The following is a 25762-nucleotide window of genomic DNA, read 5'->3' on the forward strand; positions in this document are numbered from 1 at the left end:
ATACAGAAAGTGATGACAAAGAAGATAAATGTCAGTAGGATATATCTGAAGCATAACGGGTCTCTGTAACTCCTGGTTAGATCTATCATCAGGGTGACCTTGGTGGTGTACCTTCTCGTTCTCTGGTTTCCAAAAGACCTTGGCAAATTCAAGAAAAAAGTACTGCTGGTGGCTCCATCAATTCTTCCTGCTTGGTCAAATTGTACTACTGTAGCACAAATCGCTAGTTATGCCTAATGATCTGTGGTACCCTGATGAAAAATGGTATCACACAGTTTCAGCAACTTCGTCTGTGTGTTTTTTCCTTCATGGTCTGAGGAAGCAGAGGTAAAGTGATGAATTAAAGCATGCACAAATGCTGGACTTGTAGTGGACAATGTCCAATTACAATGTCGTCTAGCCATTTCACCAAGTCACTTTACAGAAGGTAGAAGGGTTTTAACATTAAAAATGAAAATATCTGTAGTGTCCACTTCCAGTAAGTAAACAAACCAACTATATTTAAAAAATTGTAAGTATAACTTTGATAAATAAAAAGGACATACGGGAAAAAAAAAAACAAAAAACTGTTTCTCCTTTTTAATTCAACATGTACTATTCACAGAAGCATGTAGCAAGCACGTTTTATTTCTCACTGAAAATCCAAAGCATCTTAAAAGCAGCATAAACGGGTTTGGAAAGAATTCAAGTACTACGATGGGGACAGTAATAAAACACTGCTTACTTTTTCAGTTTCTTCTGTGCTGCTTTCTTTTTCACCATTTGAAGGCGTTTCATAGCATTGAGCTGAGACTCCTGGGAAGTGGGTACTTTAACACCAGAGGACGCATCAACAACCACCTTTGCCCCATTGTTAGTACCATTGGCTGCAGCCCCATTGCCACTGTTTACTGGACTGGCTACTGTGGAAGGATTGCTACTTGGCCCTGGCAAACCCACTTTGCTGACATTATCACTACTTGAGGATCGGCTGAGTCCTGGTTTCCCCAGAGTTAAAGGAGGAGGCGGTTTTAGTGGTGGAGGGTTTGAGCTACCACTACTGTTATTATTGTTGCTTCCAACAGACATTTTTGACCCCAGTGTAGTTTTCACACTTGCAAGCCCTAGTCCAACTGGCTTTTGGCTGCCAGAAGTGGTTGTCGCTTTTCCACTGGTGCTTGGAGTAGGTGCTCCAAGCTTTGTGCTTGCTGGTACAGCAGTGGAGGTTTTGGCACCAAACGCAGCCCAACCTGTCAAACCACTCGCAGCTGAAATCGATGCACTAGCACCTGCAGTGCTCCCTGAAACTGCTGTGGATGCCTGCAATGGATAATACAAAAAGTGTGAGGACCAATACACCTTTAAAGTAACAAGTAAGGTTCCACTTCATATAATCAACTAATTATTTTTCATCATACATACTACATTGAGCACATTACTAGCCCTTTAATGTATTCCTTAATAATCAGTGTAAGTTTCCCTTTAAAAAGACAAATAATAAAAAAGCTCATGATCAAAATATCATTAATTGTACTGTACATGTCAAAATTTTACATTTTAAAAGTGTCCAATTAATATAACCCTTAACATTTTTTTCACATTTAAAGTCATTTTTACTATCCTAATTTTAGCATTCATTTTCTAATTATGTTATTACATAAATGGTGTTTTAAATCCTGATTGTGGTGCAATTTGAGTTTGGCCAATGAGATTTAGACTTTGGCCAATCTGTCAGTCTAATTGGTCAGGCACAGAAACCTTCCATTATATTAACAAACTATTTTTGAAATTTGCAAAAAAGTAACAATCAGATAAATGTGGTCACAGGCACAGTATTTCATACACTATAATCAGAAAGAAAGTAGAAAGTAAGGCACATTTTAATATTATTATTTCCCCACTTCTCTCAAATATAAACAAACATTGTGAAATTCCTCATCAATGTACACTGTTGATTTCCTTGACTGGTTAACAGCCATATTATGCACTGCTCTTTCCTACTAACCACCTAAGATATTATAAACCAGTAAGGTCTATGTGTCCAGTTCCTCTGATCAATCTGACTGGTCAGTTTGGCTTTGGTGACAGGATCGAGAGAGTATGAGCTGCATGAGGAGGAGTAAAGGCATAGGAGGAACGCTGAGAGCATTGCGTTTGAAGACGACGGGTACAAAACCAGACAGGAGGGGAGAAAAGCAGCTCAAAAATAATGACAGACTGAGAGGCAGGCTTTATGGAGGATGCATTCGTGAAAGGGAGCACTGGTTAACCTACATTCAAACAAAAACAAATACAGAGGAAATACACTGAATGTACACATAGGGCAAGATGTAGATTTATAAAAGAATATTTGCTACTACCTGTCTTGAACAGGTATTGTGGCTAATTTAACAAAAAGGAGGTCCACAAAGAGCAGAGTAGTTTCCTTGATGTTTCTGTATACTGAAACAACAACAAAATGCTTGCTGCATTTGTCAAAAATGTTTTTTTTTAAAAAAAAAAACACTCAGTTGCCACAATCTTTGTCTGACCCAATTAAATGCTTAGAAAAGACCAGCTCAAAATTATGAAGTGTTTTTGTGTCAAAAGAAACATAAGCCTCAACCATTTTCCGCTGCTATTGGGGGTTGTGAACACAAGATTGTCTGTCTGTTGTCTCAAATTCTGCATATTTTAAATAATGTAACAGAATGGAAAGAAAAAACTAAAGGGGAAAGAGTGCTGTTGAACTCACTGCAGCTGTTAACTCTCTGTACAGCGCTGGCTACGTCAGGCAACAAGCTATTTGCTGTCAGAATAAAGGGCAAGCATAACAGAAAGATCGGCACTCAATCTGTAAATGTGCCATGGGCTGCGATTTCCAGTCATTTAATTTGACATTGTGCAGCAGCTGTGATCAGCAAATCTGATATACCCAACAATAAAAGTAATGTAATGTATCATCACATTTTCTCAGATTTTTTAGTCCAGTAGCTAAAAAATAATGCTTAATTTTTAAACTAAATATAAAAATTCAAATATTTCTATTAATGTACTGTAATTGAGATAATTGAGGATATTTCATTTAAACAAATTCCTAAAAGCGGGTTATGTAATAAAATGCTTTTAAAGTCTGGTTTGTGAGTGTACCAATTTGTTGGAAATTTAACATTTGTTTTTGTCTAGAACACAAATCCAGAATTAGAAAGTTACTTGGGCTGTCATTACCTGTACTCAGATTTAGAACAGAGACAGCATTACATTTTTCAATGTACCATTCGAGTATATATGACATGTAAGCTTTTACTTATGGGATATAGTAAGGAACATCAGTATTCCTTCAAAAGCCAATCAGTGTTTGCAAATTCATAGTTAGCAATAAAGTATGCCGTTCGGCTTGTTCTACTTTGTGTTTTGACGATTAAGAGTCTCTGCTAACACAGTCCATGTCGTATTAATAGGGAGATGTGCCTTGTCCTTTGAAACACTAAATACATGTATTTTGGTATTGACAAATGGAGTAACTCATGTCATTGTTGGTGCAGACAAGCCAAATAGCCACTTTTTTATTTCTTGCCTCATTGTTTATTTGCTGCAGCGGTTATCAGCACTACCAACCCTTCTACATCCCATGGTCCTATATGCGTAAATGTGGATGTGAGTGTGCCCCCTCAGCGACCTTGAACTTTATACACCAGTTAGAATAAAAGATGAATGCTTGGACTAATGGACAGACATCTGTAGATTCATTTATCGTGACTGTGTAGGACACTACATAAAAAGTGATTAATCTTGTTATCTTTCCATCTTTAAAAATGTCTGACAAGTTAAACGATTGCACCTCATTTGATCAGTAACATTATTTTGTTCTCAAAGCATCCACCAACTAACTTCTAAACTAATTCCAGAATGGAATTAAAGTGGCAAGAATGCAAACCAATGTTTTTTTTTTGTTTTGTTTTTGAAAACAAGTACAAATTCTGCACTTGCGCACTGAAATTTTCCTATCATGAAGCTATTTTTCTTGCAGTACTGTAACCATCACCATTGTAAGCAATTCTTATATTTAGTTTTAACTCATATTTTTATCATGTATTACTGTGCCCTCTGGACTAGTATGTCTACACTGTCACACACGTGCGCTTGGGAATCAGCTGAAGGGCCTAAACACTAGTAATTCTATGCCAGACCAGGGGGTGGCGGAGTGTACCGACTATCTCTCTCAGTCCCTTGCAGACCTTTTCCGGGAAATCCCGCCTGTTGCTGGCCCCAAGGATGACGTCACTTCCGGGCACAAGGACACCACTCCCAGTTCCAGCATAGATGACATTTCCCTTCCAGCCCTTTAAAACTGCCATCTTGCCTCAGTACAGGCAGTTCTGTTCTGGACTCTGAACTAAGCACATCGTGCTATTTAAAACTACTTTTTGCAGCCGATTCAATTATATGGGTGGCTGCCCCAAATCTTTATGATGTCTCCGACTCATTCTTATTACAACATGCAGTCAAACATAAGTGAAGTGCCGATTTTCTCAGTATTGCGGATTCTGTAAAAAAGCAGACATTGTTACATTTTCTGAACTTTTGTTTGAAACTAGTACAGAAATATTGGTTCTTGTGACATCCCTTGTGCAAATAAATTATAAAATGTCTTTATAATTTGTCATTGAAAACATGCAGCTCCTTAATGTTACTAAAATTTAAGGGGAAGGGTCAATGTTTTGTGCAGAAAATCGCCTGATCAATGATTATATTAAAAAAGTGCATGTATGGAGAGTATAACAAAGACAATATGGAAATAATTATTTTATTAGTTTTTGTCATCTGCATCAGAGGCTACAATGACTAACAACACAGGTTTCAAAAAGTGAAAAAAGAATTTTATACTCTTAAAGTAATAAGTATTCATCTGGAACCTGCTTTGGCATTCCACTTATGCCTTGAAATAAACCCCTTTTGTATTAAGGGTATTTTCTGCATTATTGCATCTAATTACATACCTAAAGATGAACGGCTGTTATTTTGCTTTCATAATAAAGGAGTTGCAAATGTCCAAAAAGCAGTTAGTGTAACACTTCAGATTTTTAAAAGAAAGTCTTTATATGAAAAAACATTTGTTTCACACCAATATCAACTAAATAAAAGACAAAAAATTAGGCATTTTAAGAATTTTTTCCCCAAAAAAAAAAAAAAAAAAAAAAAATTTTGCAGGTCACAACCAAGCCATTCTATGGTGCACAACCCTAGGATCAGTTTTCTTTTGCACTCCAATCTGTCATCTATCTTTGTACCAAGCTAAGATTTCAGATTATTACTTAAAAGGTGTTTGTAGTAATGGTGCACATTAGACAAAACAAGTTCTACCTTTAGTTCTGTTCTCTTGAATGCCTGGAATGTAGCAGTGGTTTCCTGTTTGGGTTTGATCTCTGGTTTTTTGACAAGAGTATCCTTAACGACAGGAGCAGATGATGCGACAGCTGTTGCAGCTTTCTGGGGAGGCTTTTGAGTCTTTTGTGCCTACAAAATACAGGGATCAATTAGTATATTAATTTCCAAGACAGATTTGAAGGATTCCAACTTTACTGAATTACATATGCCCTGGTTGAGTGAATGTATGTATACTGCGGATTTTATTCATGTAATGCAATACAGAAAATTATTTTTGAAAATAACTATGATGTAGCACAAAGATTTACATAAGCATAGGAAGGAAAATATTTTTTACAGACAAATGGCCAATAAATATTTTGTTTTGGTTAACCTGAGGAAGTCAGTCAGTTTGTCATGTTTTAAAATATTTTTCCCATGTCACTTTTTACATCTGTAACACTCTAAAGTTTTCTTACATGTTCATAACCTTCTAATATAGACTCAGACTGAAAACTGAAAACAACATTTCATTCTGGCTTCAATCTTGGGAGATAATGCTCACAGTACATAAAAATTCTCACTTGTTGAATAATCCACATGTCTGATACCCATTTTAGTGGTTAAACCATGTAAAATGTCTGCAGTTTTTGCTAAAATATTATTAACAGTTACTTCTTGAAACATCTGCATAAAATGTAATCAGGAAAGATGTCATTCCCACAATGCTGCTCATTTGAATTAAAAACACAACTCTTGACCAAAGACTGAGGGGTTGAATCAGATCTTGAGTATGAATGCTCAAGATGTAATTTCTCCACGGAAACATGAGATTCAATTTTTTTCTTGGCACCCACAACAAACTACACGGTGTAAGTACCATTAAAAGAAATATATAATTTTTGAGTAGAGTATATCATTGAGGCTGCTGTTGAGCTAGCCTTCTGAGCTGAATTTTGCCTAATAAAAAAATTATTAGTCATACAAGAGGACACTTATATTGTCTTTTGTGGGACAAAGTAAAAACAAAAAACTGCTGTGACCTGGACAATGAAGTCCATGCCCTACAAAGCTTGATAACCTGACTTTTTGCCAAATCTGATGGGCTTTCTTAAGCACCTGCTGTGCATCAAAAAAGCCTCAAAACATAAACCGTGATTCAGTCAGCTAAAGACACATTGATCATAAAAAAAAAATATATATATATATATCTAGTTGCAAGGTGTGTGCATCCAATCCTCACCCATTTCTCCAGCACTGGCTTGGACTATACTGCTAGATGTCTTCAACAAGAAGCAGTTAAGGCACTTTAAATAAGCACAACAAAACAAATTATATTTTGCCTACAAAAGCTACAATGCAGGATGCAAAGTGCCCACATGCCAAAACACGTTATGGAAGACAGACTCATGACACCATCCAGAGGAATTGTTTGCATCAATAAAGTACTATGGATGAAGACAACGCAAGTGTACTTCACTCCCACACCAATCAGTGTTTTTTTACTGGAATCCAGGTCAATCCATTAAATGTTACACATCACCATCAACGCTCTGGCATTGTACAGAAAAACAAACATTTAACAAAGACATATTAATAATCATAATATGCATTAAACAATAAAGCAAAGAATTACCACACTGCCTTTTCATGATTAACAGTATAACAAAGATCAGAAAAAAACAGACAGCGTAAAATTCTAGCTTTTACTACCAAGTGAATCTTAAACTACATTACATGGATTGGAAAATGGATTTACAAATAGCAGAGATGTTACTAGGTAAGGTTTCAGTTTATGAAATATTGTTATTTCTAAAATACACTGCCTTCATTTACAGAGTAATAACGCAGGGATTTATTTTATTTCCCTAATTAGCATGGATTTCTAAATATATTAAGCATACCAATATTTTCTCCTGAGCCGAAAGCAAAACTGACACCTACAATTTTCTAGACATAAAGTATATCTAATTGTAGGGAAATACAATTCAAGAAATCACCCTAAGATTAATATTTCAGGAGTGTATATATAATATACACTTCACAGGATAATGCTTAGACTCACAAAAATCAAAGGCAATATATAGCATAAAATTACGTGGAGGAGGTTGCTAAGTCAGTGTGGTTGGGGGAGGGGGGGAGGGCTATTGGGTGTGAAGTCTTGTTTATTATGAATAAGTTCTTCTTAAGTTTGCATATGCTGGATTTATGCCCAAGTGTCTGTTGATGGTGTTCTCATTTGATAACCAGGATTCGGCCATCTCTCTGGCACTTTTCGTACTGGCGTTGAATTTTACTTGTACATTGTCCCAGTTAAATGTTTGTCCTGTTGATTTAGTGTACGTGTAGATCAAGGATAGTGGGTCCTTTTTTCTGACGGCATTGCGGTGTTCCTGTATAGATGTTGCGATTCTTTTTGAAGTTTGTCCAATGTATACCGCTGAGCACGAACTGCATGGAATGCTGTACACTGTGTCTCGTGTTTCTGCTGTCGATTTCTTGTTTTAGCATTAAAGAGGACCGCGCGCAGATTGTTCGTGGGTTTGTGTGATATTCCGACACCTGACTTGGTCAGGATGCACGCAGCACCTTCAGACACCTTGTGGTGATAAGGGAGCGAATGCCATGTTGAGTGGGGGTTCTGATTCAAGTCAATTGTTTGCCGAGTTTTTTGGCGTCTTCTGTGTAGGCTTCGATTAATGAATGTTTTTGAGTATCCGTTAGACGTGAAAAGATGGAAGAGATAGCATCTCTCATTCATTTTTGTTTCCTTCGTATTACAATGGGTGGGGACTCTTCTGAATAGAGTTTTAACACAGCTCTGTTTATGAGATACCGGGTGGTTGCTGGTGAAGTGTAATATCTTGTCTGCGTAGCATTCTTTACAGTAAACACTAGTGGTCTAAGCTATACCTATTAGATTTAACAGTTAATATGTGTAGTCTGTTATGATTAACAATAATGGTTGAAGAAATGTTAAACTACACTGTAGGCTACATAGTATGACTGTAATGTCCAAGGCATATCTATAATCTATTAAATATGTTGGTTAGGGCAATTCAAGTGTTATGATAATGGTAAATATAATTACAACAACTTAAGTTTTCTCAAACTCCATAGCCTTTCTAGTTCATTCTCAAATTTCCCTGAAAAAAAAAAAAGAGAAACAAAAAAATTTAACAACCAACCACTCACCATTCGTTTCATCTGTCTTGTACAACGGGCACAATACCAGACCAAACGGGGATCATTCACATCCTTATCAGTTACTTGAGGCTTGTGGCAATCCTGATGATACAAGTTGTGGCACTCTTGACATTCGACAAGTTGATTTCCCGAGGTAACAGTCATCTGTCTGTAGATGTATCAACCATTTTGTTTCACATTTTGGATATTAAGAAAAAAAAAAAGAGCCATAATACACAGTATACAGTCTAAAAAAAATAAACACATTTTGAATCATGCATTACATCAACTTCCTTGCAATCATTTCACATTCATTTTGCATAAGGACCTTTCTTTAGGCAAATTTAAAATAAGAACAGGCAGACTTAAAGGGCTGATTTCACTTTTAGGCTTTTTTTTTTTAAACTAAGTTTAAAAAGAAGACAAGCTTACAACCTACCTAAGGTCTAAGACACAGCCTGGTTTCCATCAAACACATAAGGGAGCTCCCTAAACATCTCTAACTAGTTTCTCACATAGCTCTTACATCATTTCTTAAAATCCTTACAAGCAGAATACTGACCAGGCAAGCACTCACACCGATGTTTTAAAAAAAAAAAAAAAAAACATTCCTCTGATGTGTGAATAATTCTTTTCAAAATGAATTTGACCAAGGACACAAATAATTTAGATTTAAAACCAATCCATATCTATATTTATATTTTTGTACATATTTCACATTCATCTGTTTTGTTACATTAAGGTTTATGCATTCTTGTACTTGACATTTCATCTTAAATTTAAATTTACCATATAGGTAGCTGGAATCATAAGTGGAAGTAAGCTTAATAATGCTAAATTAAAATGAATATTAAAGGACAAAGAGGCACAGCAAGAAAAAGCACCAGACGCTGTAAAGTAAGAAGGATGCAATAATATTGAAATAATGATAGTAACCAGTAAATAATAATTGTAAATGTACAGCAGTAGAAATATCAAACAAACCATCCATTAATTTTTCTTAATATACTTATTCTAACACAGAGTATCAAAGAGCCAGGCTTAACCAGACTGTATCAAACAATGGAATGTCACTCAGTCCCAGAGCAAACTTACTCATATATCAATTCTTTTCTTTCCAAATTCCAGGCAGTTTAACATATTCATTTAACTATTAACCTTTAAATGCATTACCTCTGACCAGAACTGAAATATGAAAGTTTACATATACACTAAACACTATTTGAAAATGTACATTAGAGGTTTGTTAAAGCAGTCAGTATATACAAATTTAAAACCTCTGTAGTGTGAAAAGTTGGAAACAGTTTGAGTTGAAATACCAAAAAATAATTTTTTTCAAATAGTATGACAGAGTGAGTAAAAAAGTGGCAACACCTTTATCCAGCTATGCATTTCTTAATCTGTTTCAAACAACACAGGGTCAATGGAAGGCACAAAAGTAATAGATTCAAGACAGAAGCCAATTCTGACCTATGTTCCAGTTCATTACAGGAAGCATATATACTAAAGGTTGCTTTATTTTTTTCACCACACTTTTGAAATTGCATCATGTAACAATTTTGCTTCTTACACATATGCTGGTTTCTGCTTTTAGCCACTTATAAAATGAGAACCATATAGAATAGTTAATGGTGAGTGTTTTACATTAGTTTTTTTTTTTTAATTGTATTGATTTTATTGAAATCAAACATTCCATACAAATAGATAAATTTTACAATAGGATTGGAAATAAATCAACCCCCACCCCTGAGAAAGAGAGCATGGACAGCAGAATAAAACTTAAACCTAGTCAAAATAAGTAAATGGATAAATTAATAAGTGAATATACTTGAACGGAGAAGAAAAAATAAATGGAATAGGGAGATAATCTGCTTCTTCAGTGCTTTAAAAGCTTATTCTAAAATGTTATTGATTAGATCCTGCCAGGTTTTGAAAAATTTTTGCACAGATCCTCTAAGTGAGAATTTGATTTTTTCCAATTTCAAATAGTATATATAACATCAGTTACCCACTGACTTAAAAGGGGAGAGTTAGGATTCTTCCAGTTGACCAAGATAAGTCTGTGTGCCAATAGTATAGTAAAGGCAATCACAGTTTGTTTGTCCTTCTCCATTTTAAGCCCATCTGGGAGTACACCAAACACAGCCGTTAATGGGTTAGGAGGGAACTGTGACACCAAGGCTGTCTGAAAGGCATTTAAGAATTTTGGTCCAGAATGATGTTAATTTGGTCCAGGCACAAAACATGTGACCCAGTGAGGCTGGAACTAGGGAATCCATTCCCAGATGGGTTTATCCATTCCCAGGAATTCAGGAATCCCGCATGTCATTCCCGGGAATCCTGGGCTTCCGGGGATGACATAGTGCACAGGCATCTCACATGTGAATGGTTTTAGAACGACCGACACTTATTTTTAATAAAACTACTGCAATATGTTGACACCAATAAAAGAATAACCTTATCTACAAGCGGTTCATGCTGTCATATAAGTACATGTACAGTATCTAGTTCAGGGGGTGCCCACACTTTTTCGGCTTGCAAGCAACTTTTAAAATGACCAGGTCAAAATGATCTACCTACAATAAAAATGTGTGTATATATTATATTATATTATATTATATTATATTATATTATATTATATTATATATATATATATATATATATATATATATATATATATATATATATATATATATATATATATATACATACACACACACAAACCAGATTCCAAAAAAGTTGGGACACTAAACAAATTGTAAATAAAAACTGAATGCAATGATGTGGAGATGGCAAATGTCAATATTTTATTTGTAATAGAACGTAGATGACAGATCAAACGTTTAATCCAAGTAAATGTATCATTTTAAAGGAAAAATATGTTGATTCAAAATTTCACGGTGTCAACAAATCCCAAAAAAGTTGGGACAAGTAGCAATAAGAGGCTGGAAAAAGTAAATTTGAGCATAACGAAGAGCTGGAAGACCAATAAACACTAATTAGGTCAATTGGCAACATGATTGGGTATAAAAGAGCTTCTCAGAGTGGCAGTGTCTCTCAGAAGCCAAGATGGGTAGAGGATCACCAATTCCCACAATGTTGCACAGAAAGATAGTGGAGCAATATCAGAAAGGTGTTACCCAGCGAAAAATTGCAAAGACTTTGCATCTATCATCATCAACTGTGCATAACATCATCCGAAGATTCAGAGAATCTGGAACAATCTCTGTGCGTAAGGGTCAAGGCCGTAAAACCATACTGGATGCCCGTGATCTCCGGCCCTTAAACGACACTGCACCACAAACAGGAATGCTACTGTAAAGGAAATCACAGAATGGGCTCAGGAATACTTCCAGAAACCATTGTCAGTGAACACAATCCACCATGCCATCCGCCGTTGCCAGCTGAAACTCTACAGTGCAAAGAAGCAGCCATTTCTAAGCAAGATCCACAAGCTCAGGCGTTTCACTGGGCCAGGGATCATTTAAAATGGAGTGTGGCAAAATGGAAGACTGTTCTGTGGTCAGACGAGTCACGATTCAAGTTCTTTTGGAAATCTGGGACACCATGTCATCCGGACCAAAGAGGACAAGGACAACCCAAGTTGTTATCAACGCTCAGTTCAGAAGCCTGCATCTCTGATGGTATGGGGTTGCATGAGTGCATGTGGCATGGGCAGCTTGCATGTCTGGAAAGGCACCATCAATGCAGAAAAATATATTCAGGTTCTAGAACAACATATGCTCCCATCCAGGCGTCATCTCTTTCAGGGAAGACCCTGCATTTTTCAACAAGATAATGCCAGACCACATTCTGCATCAATCACAACATCATGGCTGCATAGGAGAAGGATCCGGGTACTGAAATGACCAGTCTGCAGTCCAGATCTTCCACCTATAGAGAACATTTAGCGCATCATAAAGAGGAAGGTGCGACAAAGAAGGCCCAAGACGATTGAACAGTTAGAGGCCTGTATTAGACAAGAATGGGAGAGCATTCCTATTTCTAAACTTGAGAAACTGGTCTCCTCGGTCCCCAGACGTCTGTTGAGTGTTGTAAGAAGAAGGGGAGATGCCACACAGTGGTGAAAATGGCCTTGTCCCAACTTTTTTGAAATTCTGAATCAACATATTTTTCCCTTAAAATGATACATTTTCTCAGTTTAAACTTTTGTTCCGTGATTTATGTTCTATTCTGAATAAAATATTAGAAGTTGGCACCTCCACATCATTGCATTCAGTTTTTATTCACGATTTGTATAGTGTCCCAACTTTTTTGGAATCCGGTTTGTATATAAAATCTTCATTTGAATCTTGATCTTTGTTTGTCCACGAATGAATTAGAAGAAAAAGCACTAGATGGCAGTAGAGAGAGACAGCTAAAACATAAGCATTACATTAAGAATCTCCTCCAGGCTTATACTACTGAAGACTGTAGTACTCCAGTCACACCTCAAAACACAGACATTCAAACTAAACAAATTGTTGTGCTTTAAATTAACTAAAGAGATCTTCATTTAGATCTTAAATTTTGTTTGTCCGCGAATTCCACGCATGCGTAGACCACCTTCCAGTTTACTACGCTGTTGTTACTCACGGATGTCAACAATGTGCCGGAATAACGAAAGGGGTGGTGGACAGTGTTACGCTGGTTAGCTCCTGAAGCCTGGTTAGAGAATGACATTGCCGAAGATAAAAGATACGTGCCTAAGTAACATATGAATGAAAGAAAGACAGTGGGAAAAATGCAGGACAACAGCACGTTCTGGAAATTATTATTGTTACGTTGTAGCTGGCGAGTGCTGCGCGTCTCACAGTTGTACCGTGGCTTGCTCACATGTCAGTGAAGTGATCCCTATTTATGCTTTAAAGAGCCTGGATACCTATGTGTCCCCCTTTTATAACAATTGCTCCATGTATATTGCCTTACTCTTTGGATTGCCACAAAGGATGAAAAGACATCGTGAGAGAAAACGACAGCGTTGTGAAAACGAGACGGACTGTGAACGGACAGAAGCAGAAATGCTCTTACACCTCCACATACTTACTATTCGGACAGTGATTCCGAGTAGGCCGTTCCTATCGAATCAATGCCCAAGGGTTTTCTTTTGTAATTTTGTTTCCCTTATAAAAAAATCATAATGCTGTGCGACGAAGTGCCCAGTTCACGACTGGCAGCCGCATTTAAACAGGGAGTCCTTCACAGACAACTTTAACACGCGCAACATAGTTGGGAGCACATGGCTAGTATATATAGGTTTTACTGTCACCTTTCAAGTTGCGCCACGGCGTATGGTTCGTTTATTTGACAGCATGTAGATCGGGGTAATTACATTCATGGCATTCGTAGTCTGAATCACAATCTGATTGTATGGGTGGTTACCTACCAGGTAACGCTTGTGTCGGCAAACATCTGCCACGGTGCCCTTTTCAGTTGCGAGAAACAGATCGTAGAATGTTGCAAAGTTTGACTGTCAAATAATGCAAAGAGTACGCAACACGTGTTTCGCCCTAATTCTGGACTCATTAGGCGTACACACTCACTGCATACCCTCTCGGGAATCAAACCTCTTAAGTCAGCCGTATAGGCGAAGCCACAGCGTGTGGTTAGTATATTTGACAGCATGTAGATCGATGTAATTACATTCATGGCATTCGTAGTCTGAATCACAATCGGATTGTATGGGTGCATGTGGGATGACCAGTGTGTTAGAAAAAACGAGATCTCAGACTGGCCGCCCTTTATGTCAATCAAGTGGCAAATGTCATAGGGAGGATATATAATAGACTAACGTTTAAAAAGAAATTTTTTTGAATGAAATGCGATCTACCCGATCAGATACTGATACACTTGTTCTAAACAACGCCTGCGCTTGCCATTGCTCTGAAACATTGCCATTTCAGCTATTACTGATGTATCCAGTTTCTTGACATCATTCTGTGATGGCAAGTTTCTTGGCACAGTTAATGTGGATGCAACACACTGACACATTGCAATTTCAAGTTGCTGTTCAAAGCTGTTGTCTGACAGACGTCAATGAAGTCTGCTCTGTCCCGGCATTCGTGAGCTGCAGAGTGCAGACTCTACCCAGTCCACTGTACTCAGTCTTAGTCGGAGCCAGGAGACTGACGACTGCTGCTGGCTGACTGAATCAAACTGCAACACATTACACCGTGGGCCAAAAAACCGTGCCACTTAATTATTTTCAACTATAACTCTGTTATTTCTTGATCGATTTTTACACTTTTACATTGTATATATGTGAGCTTGGCCATTCCCAGTTTCCCGGGAATTACAGCAGTTTCATTCCCAGGAATACGGGAATGAAAAATGTCCGGGAATCCCGGGCTCCCGCAGTTTGGATCTTGCCCCGGAAACATTCTGGACAATTTTAAGCGAGACATATGTGCTCGATATATAATTTTCAGTTGAATAATTGCATGCTTTGTGCATATGGAGCTCGAGTGAATTCTCTGCATTGCTACCTTCCACTCATTTTCTGATATGCTGAGGGAGAGATCTTTTTCCTCATTGTCCTCTTGGATCTTTGAAAGGGAGGGACTGTAAAATGGCTTTATAAATTGCAGAGATGCTGTCTAAGTCCTTAAAACTGATCAATATATTTTCCAGCATAGAGGGAGTTGGGAGGTGAGGAAAATAGGGCATGTTCTGTTTAAAAAAGTTTCTAATTTGAAGATAGTGAAAGAAATGTGATGCTGGAAAGTTACATTTAGAATGTAATTGTTCGTGGGATGCAAAGACATTGTCTATGCACAGATCTCTAAGTGATTTAATCCCAAATGTTTTCCAGACGTTAAAAACTGCATATGTTTACGATCGTTGAAAAAGGTGGTTCTCATGCAGAGGTGCCACAGATAAAAGATTCTCTATCTTAAAATGCTTCCTACATTGGTTCCATATTCTGAGTGAGTGAAGCACTACTGGGTTATTAGTATATTGGTGATAATTTGCATTTATTGGGGCGCAATGCAAGGAATATAAAGAGGAACTGCAGGATTTTATTTCTATTGCAGACCAAGCCTGTATATATTCATCTATTTGTGTCAATGTCAAGGTTTTTATATGTTGTATGTTTGCTGCCCAGTAGTAAAACTGAAAGTTAGGTAGAGCCATGCCACCTTCTGCCTGTGGCCTTTGTAGGGTTGCTCATTTGATAGTGGATGTTTTGAATTCCAAATAAATGTGGTTATGGTTGAATCTAATTTCTTAAAGAACGATTGAAATAAAAAAAGAAGCTTAGGGAGGATAGTAATCCTAACAATGTTAATTCTTCCACCTAAAGTAAGATGAAGGGCTGACCATCTATGCAAGTCTTGCTTGATTTTTTTCCATACAGAAAGCGAAATTTTGATGTTTACCCTTAGATATTTAAACTGATCTGCGATGATAAAAGGGAAGGTGTCCAATCTAATACTGTGTGCTTGAGAATTCACTGGAAAGAGCAATTAATTCTGAGACCAGAAATCTTTTGAAATTCTGCAAGTGCTGTTAGGACTGCAGGCACCATTTTTGAGGGGTTGAGAAGATACTAAAGTTTTCTCAAAAGGTGGTCTACATATAATCTTTATGCAAATTGAGTGAGACTCTTGCAAGTTGTTCCCAACAGCACAACATGCTATAGCAAATCATCACGAAATGTCTCACATAAAAAAATCATCATGTGATTCTGCTTTCCAATCTGTCAAATAGTGAAGTGATAAACACAAAAAATATATCTAAACAATATTACCAGTTGATGTATTTGAGGAACTGCTGAGAACTCACTAATTCGTTCAACTAAATGAGGCAAATAGGACAGTTTGAAAAATATTACACATTTCTTAATACAAGAAAAAAAAATGCAGAACCTTATTGAAACTTCAGGGTTTGCTGACATGGAAATGAGTGGGACAGAATCACAAAATCTGGCATGCCAATTTCATTTAGAGCTATTGAAACTTTCATACTGTTGTCATGGAAGCAAAAGCTGTATTAGTTAAAAGGGTATGCTAATGATTACAAACTTAAAGCAAATAAATATCAGTAATACTAGCAGCAATCTAAGCCAGAAGCAGTTTAAATGATTTTAAAGCAGGGAACAGGAGTGAAAAGCTTATAAACATACATACTACTAGACAATTCTAGTTACAATAACGGACACTAGAACAGTAGTGCATAAACATTAGTAGGAACAGTCTATATTAAATGGCAAGGGACCTTGTATGTGGCTGTAATATGCGTCACTGTATTGTGTGCCTTTAATTTTCTCTCGCAGTAATCCTGGTTTGTATTTCCATAAAATGCCTGTAATTTTCTCTGACAGTAATACAGTGGAACCTTGGTTCACAACCATAATTCGTTCCAAAACTCTGGTCAAAACCCGATTTGGACGTGAACTGGAGTAATTTCCCCCCACAGGATTGTATGTAAATACAATTAATCCGTTCCAGACCATACGAACTGTATGTAAATACTGTGGAACCTCGGTTAACGAACGTCTCGATACACAAAAAAATTGGTTTACGACCAAAAAGTTCGCTAAACTTTTGCCTCGGTTCACGGCCACACACTCAGTGTATACGAACAAGCCAGTTTCCCTTTTGGTTTGTGCATGTTCAGTCTCTCCCTGTGCATTTCCTGTGAAGCGAGCGAGCGAGCAAGAGAGAGGGAGACACACACACACAGGCACGGGATAGAGAGAGGCAAACACAAAGGCCTGCGAGACAGAGGCGCACACACACACACAGGCGTGCGAGACAGAGGCGCACACAGAGGCTCCCGAAAGAGAGACACGCACACACAGATCTGTTTACAGTGATCGGTTCAAAGCGTACATTGTTGCAATGTTACTTTTCTTGGTGGTTTATTAAATTACGGATTTTTCAAATGTTCATTTCTTTCCCTGTGCTTAAAACTCATAAATAAAAAAAAAAAGTGCTATTAGCGAGCGGTTCCGAGCAATACCGAGCAAACTATTGCAATGTCAGTTTTCTCTGTTGTTCAAGGTTTTCTCAGTGTTATTCAATTTTTTACATTTAGTTTACTATTACGCTGTGCATTCTATGGTATAATTAACTATATTTGTGCTTAAAAACTAAAAAAACATATTTACATACAGTTTGTACGGTCTGGAACGGATTAATTGTATTTACATGTAATCCTATGGGGGAAATTGCTTTGGTTCACGACCAAATCAGTTTACGGCCAGAGTTTTGGAACGAATTATGGTCGTGAACGGAGGTTCCACTGTACATATTTTTTTTAAAGTTTTTAAGCACAAATATAGTTAATTATACCATAGAATGGACAGCGTAATAGTAAACTAAATGTAAAAACATTGAATAACACTGAGAAAACCTTGAACAACAGAGAAAACTAACACTGCAAGAGTTTGCGCTATAGCTCTAAGAACTGCTCGCTAAAATCACTTTTTTTAATGAGTTTTAAGCACAGGGAAAAAATGAACATTTGAAAAATCCGTAATTTAATAAACCACCAAGAAAAGTAACATTGCAGCAATGCACACGCACACCTGTTTGTGTGTGTGTGTGTGTGTGTGTGTGTCTCTCTCGCACGCCTGTGTGTGTGTGTGTGTGTGTCTCTCACACACACGCGCCTATGTGTGTGTGTCTCTCTCTCTCTCTCTCTTTCTGCACAGGAAGAGACTGAACACGTGCGGCCCCGCGCATGCGCACTTTACCAGAAGACACACACACATATGGACACCTGGACGCACACGGGTTTTATTAAAGAGGATGTGACAGGCACTGTTATCTACTGTATATTGTGCACTATTAAGAAACAAAACATCAAAGAAGATTTTCTTAAAACGTAACACTCTGACGTAACTCATTTATGCTAACCCATAGCAATTCATATTATATTATTTAGCTACTTGTTGGAGAATTGGCTGGATTTGCTTAACAAAGCTACTGAAAAAAATTGTTAAATTACAGTTTACTTACCTACACTCCACACAAGCCAAACCCATTTCCATTGCAAAGTCATCAGCACTAGTTTCATCAAAACTTGAAAGGTCAGGAATGGGAAGGTCCTTAATTGTCTGTACTGTAATAGGAGAAGAGCGGCCATCTGATTTTTCCAAACGTGATTTCTTTGGTAAGTCTATTCCATCACCAAGATCCACTTTAACCTTAAGAGACACAGAGAAAATAAACAGTTTATTCCTCAGTAAATATGATTCGTGCACACACTCATCTTTGCATGTAGGCCTTACAAAAAAAAGTTATCATAACTGCAAAGAAATTTAAAAAATCCAAGCAAACAAATTGTCAAGTTTCTGTATGTTTTTAAACGTTTCCTTCAAGAACAATTTCATAAAATATAGCACTGATGCAACAGATTCATGCTGTCCCATTCACTAGCTTTAAAATATTAGGCATTATATAACTAATTTCAAAAATATTGCAATAAAAATAAAAGTACTACTAAATAGGTTCTCAATTTGTTTTATAATATAAATTGCTATTAGTGTATTCAAGTCAATGTCATATTATTTAACAAAATAAACACTAGTTTTAGGCACTAGTGGCATCTCTTTCAGCAGCACTTAATTCAACCTGAAGTTGCCTGTGCCTGTTGACCACTCAGCTTGGAGGCCTTTCGGTCTACTCCCCATGACAGAATTGCTTTAGCTCATTTATATTTTGAGCTATGATGCATTAACTGCGTTCTAACATTTTTTTTCAGGTATTCAACAACAATTTAATAGAAGTTCAGGGACTTAGATTTGCAATTTAAAAACTCAACTTTTCTTCAGGTTCAGTTCTTTTGTGGATTTTTTGTTAGGTTGTATGATCCAGACTCTGTTAAAGTTCAACCAACAAATAAAGGTCTTAACATTCTCTTACAGAATAAAATTTTATAATTCAAATTTTGCTGTTCCCCCAATAACTGCCATTCACATTCTAAGGTAGTAAAGCAGCTGTTCTGCCTAATCCATTCTTCATGGTTTGGATTTTTTCTGTTGGAATACACTTTGTATTTTTTTTATTAATCAAGTATTTTTTTTTAATAACTATGAAAACTTTTCATTCCCATCTAATTCTGGTGGTGTTTAGTAAGCACAACAATAATGCTCTTTTTGGAATGCAGTGAATTCTTGCACATATCCCATAATACACATGTACAATCCATTTGAACTCTACAGATCCTGTGTTGTTACTCTGAGGTTCCCTGTAACCTCATGGTATACTGCAATACTTCATTCTATCCCATTTTCTAAAGTCTTTATACAATTTTCTTTGGTAATGAGCTCTTTAAACCTATAATTGAATAACATTTATTCTCACTGATCATTCAATCCTACTCCATAAATTGCACACATTACCTTGCAGATTCACATACTGTACAGTACTGTGCAAAAGTTTTAGGCAGGTGTGAAAAAATGCTGTAAACAAAGAATGCTTTCAAAAATGGAAGTGTTAATCATTTATTTTTATCAATTAACAAAATGCAGTGAATAAACAAAAGAGAAATCTAAATCAAATCAATACTTGGTGTGACCACCCTTTGCCTTCAAAACAGCATCAATTCTTCTAGGTACACTTGCACACCGTTTTTGAAGGAACTCAGCTGGTAGGTTGTTCCAAACATCTTGGAGAACTAACCACAGATCTTCTGTGGATGTAGGCTTCCTCACATCCTTCTGTCTCTTCATGTAATCCTAGACACACTAGATAATGTTGAGATCAGGGCTCTATGGGGGCCATACTATCACTTCCAGGACTTCTTGTTCTTCTTCACGCTGAAGATAGTTCTTAATGACTTTGGCTGTATGTTTGGGGTCGTTGTCCTGCTGCAGAATAAATTTGGGGCCAATCATACGCCTCCCTGATGGTAATGCATGATGGATAAGTATCTGCCTGTATTTCTCAGCATTGAGAACACCATTAATCCTGAGCAAATCTCCAACTCCATTCGCAGAAATGCAGCCCCAAACGTTCAAGGAACCTCCATGTTTCACTGTCGCCTGCAGGCACTCATTGTTGTACCACTCTCCAGCCCTTCGACGAACAAACTGCCTTCTGCTACAGCCAAATATTTGAAATTTTGACTCGTCAGTCCAGAGCACCTGCTGCCATTTTTATGCACCCCAGTTCCTATGTTTTCGTGCATACTTGAGTCGCTTGGCCTTGTTTCCACGTCGGAGGTATGGCTTTTTGGCTGCAAATCTTTCATGAAGACCACTTCTGTACCTGGGTCCCACTGGTTTCTGCCAGTTCTGAGCTGATGGCACTGCTAAACATCTTCCGATTTTGAAGTGTAATAAGCTTGATGTGTCTTTCATCTGCTGCACTAAGTTTCCTTGGCCTACCACTGTGTCTACGATCCTCAACGTTGCCTGTTTCTTTGTGCTTCTTCAAAAGAGCTTGAACAGCACATCTTGAAACCCCATTCTGCTTTGAAATCTTTGTCTGGGAGAGACCTTGCTGATACAGTATAACTACCTTGTGTCTTGTTGCTGTTCTCAATCTTGCCATGACATGAAACTGTCTTCCACAACCTCACCTTGGTAGCAGAGTTTGGCTGTTCCTCACACAGTTTTCAGCCTCCTACAAAGCTGTTTCTGTTTCAGTTAATGACTGCGTTTCAATCTACGTGTGACACTGATGATCATTAGCACCGGTTTGGTTTTGGTTGATCATACACCTGACTATAATCCTACAAAATCCCTGACTTTGTGCAAGTGTACCTATAAGAATTGATGCTGGTTTGAAGGCAAAAGGTAGTAACACCAAATATTGATTGGATTTAGATTTTTCTTTTGTTCGCTCATTTTGCATTTTGTAAATTGATAGAAATAAACAATCATCATTTATACTTCTGAAAGCATTCTTTGTTTACAGCGTTTTTTCACACCTGCCTAAAACTTTTGCACACTGCTGTACTTTAGTCTACATGTGTAACAAAATCGAATACTAATTCAAAGAATAACTGCTGTCATACTACATATCAAATCAAATTATCTTAGTAAGTCATTAGGATTGTAAATAAAATCAGATCCCACTGTAAGTTAAACTCATACAGAATTACAACTAATTCTAAACTTTTTCACACTATTTGCCTATTATAATTTGTCTTATTTAATGTGAATGAAAATGTTGAGCAGTTAATCATGCATAATTCAGATTATGAGACTGCATGCAAATACAAATATTGTGCATCACATAGGCTGAATATCTAGGCAGTACTGTTAACTTTTCTTGCATTGCACAAACTTACAAAAATAATTGCACTGGATAAAACAATTAGTCATTTGATATAATATCATGATTTTCTCTTTTCAACTTATTTTTGTTCTCCGAAAAAAAAAAAAATCGCTTTATATCATCATCTTAATCACCTTTTTAATGGCCACTTTACAGATTTACTGAGTTTAGCCAGCTGCCTACAAATCTAAATTTTCTCCACTCTCCATGGTGCTGGACATCCTATGGGGTGACATTAGACCCATGCTTTTCATATAAACTTACACTATATCAAAACATTTTTCTTCAGCCTCATCTTCTCTAACTCCATCTTGGTCTGTTTCTTCACATAATCAACCGATTTTTCCTTTCACATCTCCAAACACTCTTAGTCCATTTTTCCTCAGCACAACACCAACTGTTTCTCATAAATCTATATTTAACTTCGTCTCACTCCACACATTTATACATATCATTCTCATCTCTGTTGCTTCAAATTGTCACTAAGCACTTCAGGATTATTTGTTAAATTGTAAACATTCCATTTTTCAAAATTGGAATGGAAAAGAAGTGTAATAATGCTGCTTTAGAATGTTAATGCAAGAACATTGGGAGATTTTCTGCTTCACCGAATCTAATTTTTCTGAGCCCTCATTCCCAAGCGACTCAAATGATTTTCTAAAATTAAGTCCTTCCGAAACAAACAAATTAATAAGTTTCCTTTTCAATTCTATAAAGAAGAAATTACCTTTTCAGGTGGCCTCTTCTCTGCTTCCTTCTTTGTCTTTTCAGAGCTACTTGATTTACCATTGTTGCTACCTAAACTTGAAGCTGATGATGTTTTTGACTCCTGCTTGCTCGTGTTAGTCTTGCTGGCAGAGACTTTAATGACTTCTAATTCCTGTAACAATCAATTTGTCAAATTAGCACATTATAACATGGTTTATACAACAGATATGTGTCTGATTTTAGTCAAGGGTCACTAAAAAAATGAACTTCGAAAAGTGTAAGAATATTTTGTGTAGATTTTAAGTATTAAGGAAAACAGGCAAAAATACACAATAACATGAACCAATAATATTTGCTGTGTTTATTTTTTTTATATGCTTTAATGTTACACTTTATTTTACCCTATTTTTGCATATATAGTACTCGCCATCCCAGATGGAGTAAATAAGTCTGAAAGATGCTTATGCAAACAAGAACCAATTTTGAAAATGCAAAAACATCAGCAGGCAAAGATGTAGACTGATTAACAACAAAAACTGTACTTTATTATCCAGAAAAGTACACCAGCTTTTTAAAAAAAATAATCATAAATCATATACAGTACATAATTATAGCATACTATCAGGGAATTACTTTTTGGCTTTGAAGTCCAAAGCCTTAACCAATATGCAACACTGCCTGCAATCTTGACATCATCATAACAAATGTCAGCAGGTATTAAAGGTAGCCGAGGCATTTGGCTCTCAGACTAAGAATTTGAAAATAAGCACTTGCCTTCAGAAGCATGATATTCAGCAGACTCTGAGATTCAGAAACTGTATGAACGTTTAAGCAGTATAACCGAACGGCATTTATTCAGCTGGACGTTGTTAATAAAATGGATGTTACTGCACCCTGCTGCATGTTATTTTTTTTTTATAAATCAAACAATACTGATCCATATGTTGTGGTGAGTGCAAATGTTATTGAATAACCGTTTAAAACAACGATGCTGATGTTTCTCTGTACATGACATGCTTAATTGTAACTTCTGTAGATGGAAAAAAGGTCTTTAAAATGATTTCCTAACCTTACCCAACTGTAAGATCTTTAGAAATATACATTTATATGTGGACAAAAGTCACCTTACAAATCAGATTCTAAACATCAAATGAAGGACCACCATCTACAGCTTAACCTGGTAAAAAACAGAGCTTCTTGTGATCCCTGCTAGCCAGTCTGCTCAACTCCACATCTCTGTATAGCTTGGATCACTGTCGCTAACACCTGCTGCCAAGTCAGTACACAACCTTAGGGTGATGACTGATGAGCAGCTATCTTTATCTGACCACATTTCTACTGTTTCTCGTTCACACTGTACAACTTCTGCAAGATTACACCTTATCTGACAGAGTATGCAACACACCTTCTAGTCCAGGCTTTGGTCTTGTTGCGTCTGGACCGCTGTAACTTGCTTCTGGCAGGAGTACCCGCTTATGCTAGAAAGCCGCTGCAGAGGATCCACAATGCAGAGGCCCATCTTGTATTTAACCAGTGGAAAGTGGCACGTCACTCATCTCTTCCGGTCGATACATTGGCTCACTGTAGCAGCACACATTCAGTTCAAACCCCTCATATTTAGATACAGAGTATTCTGTGGGTCTGCACTCGAGTATATGGAGATAAGAACAGCGTTTGGTGATGTCACCGCTGTATGGTATCAAGTCTCAATCCAGACTCTTTTCCGGTGTACAGTAGCTCCTAGTTGGTGGAATGTGCTACCTACTTCTATCCATACTGCTGACTCTCTCAATGTATTTAATATTTAAGAGGCAATTGAGGACACATCTGTTCTGAGAATATCTGTCTAACTGATTGAAAAAAATACTTTGCTCTGTGACCCTTTATATTTTTGGTTAATTTGTCGTTTAAAGTTTAATTGCTTAATTGATTATAATGTATGATTGTAAATTATTATAACTCTTCACTTATGGCAATCAATTTCACTTACCTGTCCTACTACACTTATTGAACAAACAGGCCCTAGCTTAAAGATATTCGATTATGTTTACCTCATTTGTAAGTCGCTTTGGATAAACGCGTCTGCCTAGCAAATAAATGTAAATGATGAAACGGCAAACTGTAGATGTCACCTTTATTTATTTACTAGGGAACAGCACCTTAACTTACAGATGAATGTCATCCCACAATGACACCTACAGTAATGTATTAGTATCATTCGTTATCTATGACACACAAACAACAAACTGAGTAAGTCAAGAGAAACCAAATTGTATTCAGAATGCATGTGATGTGCCAGCAGACTACTCGAAGAGCAGCACCGTGCATGGAGAAAATGAAACCATCTGGATAGAAAGAGACAAGATAGATATGATACGTAAAGACTGCAATTCTCTTAGCAGTTCAAAAAGTATACAGAATATTTCGCAGTTTTATAATCAAAGTGTCTTACTTTCGGATATCTATGAAATAGCAAGTCATAAAATGACGCAACATTAAGTCATATTTGAACAGACACACGTATTCTAAAAATCTAACAATTAAATTTTATACACATTTTTCTCACATTTCTGGTGGCGCCTAGAACAAAAGCAGATTATATTCTGTGAACGTTTTGCAACTTTTAGGAATCATCTAAGGTATGGTAGAAAGCGAAGGATGGACACAACTTACCACTCTCTTGCCGCTGTCAATTTTGAACGAATCTATTCGTGTGATTTCATCACTCTGTCCTCTACCTTATTTCCACGTTAACACAAAAATGATAAACAAAAATGTTGCATTTTGACCGCTTACCTTTTGTGCGGTGCGGTAATTCGAGTCATTTCCTCTTGCTAAAGAGTCGTCCAGGAGGGCTTTCAGTTTTTCTGCAGAGTCTTTGCTCTTGGAATGGAGGTATCCCAAACCTTTCAAAAAAATTGGATCCAAATCGAAACTGACCGTACCAGCCATTTTCTTTAACAATTCACACCAGCGGACTGGACGAGTTTCGCTAACGTTCTAACTTGTACTTACTGAGAAATCATTGAGGGGCTCCAGTCCGTTAAAAAACGCGCTCCTTTTGAGACACATATCTAATTCTCTCAACTACTTAAATATATATATATATATATATTTTATTTATGTCGACTTATACCGTTTACTATATCTTCCTGCTAAAACGTATTTTTTTACTAAAGAAAAACACCCCAAATGATGGTAACTCATTACTCATACGTAAATGACTTTGTTGTGTGTCCGTCATTAAAAAGATTCCGCCCCGACAGTCACACTATCTTTCCCCTGCCGTTATTTTTCTTTCATTCTAGGTT

The 25762-nt window shown here is 37.0% G+C and overlaps 1 protein-coding gene across 1 annotated transcript; it reads right to left on the reverse strand.

Moving 5' to 3' along the window:
- Positions 1-556: 556 nt before the first annotated feature.
- Positions 557-25638, reverse strand: ints12 (integrator complex subunit 12). The gene is made up of 6 exons (XM_039759198.1): positions 25248-25638; positions 22471-22623; positions 18477-18664; positions 8521-8680; positions 5323-5475; positions 557-1299 (listed from the first exon to the last, which is right to left on the reverse strand). Exons 1-6 carry the CDS (start codon positions 25401-25403, stop codon positions 721-723), a joined length of 1389 nt encoding a protein of 462 aa, XP_039615132.1. The 5' UTR covers positions 25404-25638; the 3' UTR covers positions 557-720.
- Between the last annotated feature and the right edge of the window lie 124 nt (positions 25639-25762).

This window comes from Polypterus senegalus, chromosome 7 (assembly GCF_016835505.1).
Source record: "Polypterus senegalus isolate Bchr_013 chromosome 7, ASM1683550v1, whole genome shotgun sequence".
Lineage (NCBI taxonomy): Eukaryota > Metazoa > Chordata > Cladistia > Polypteriformes > Polypteridae > Polypterus > Polypterus senegalus.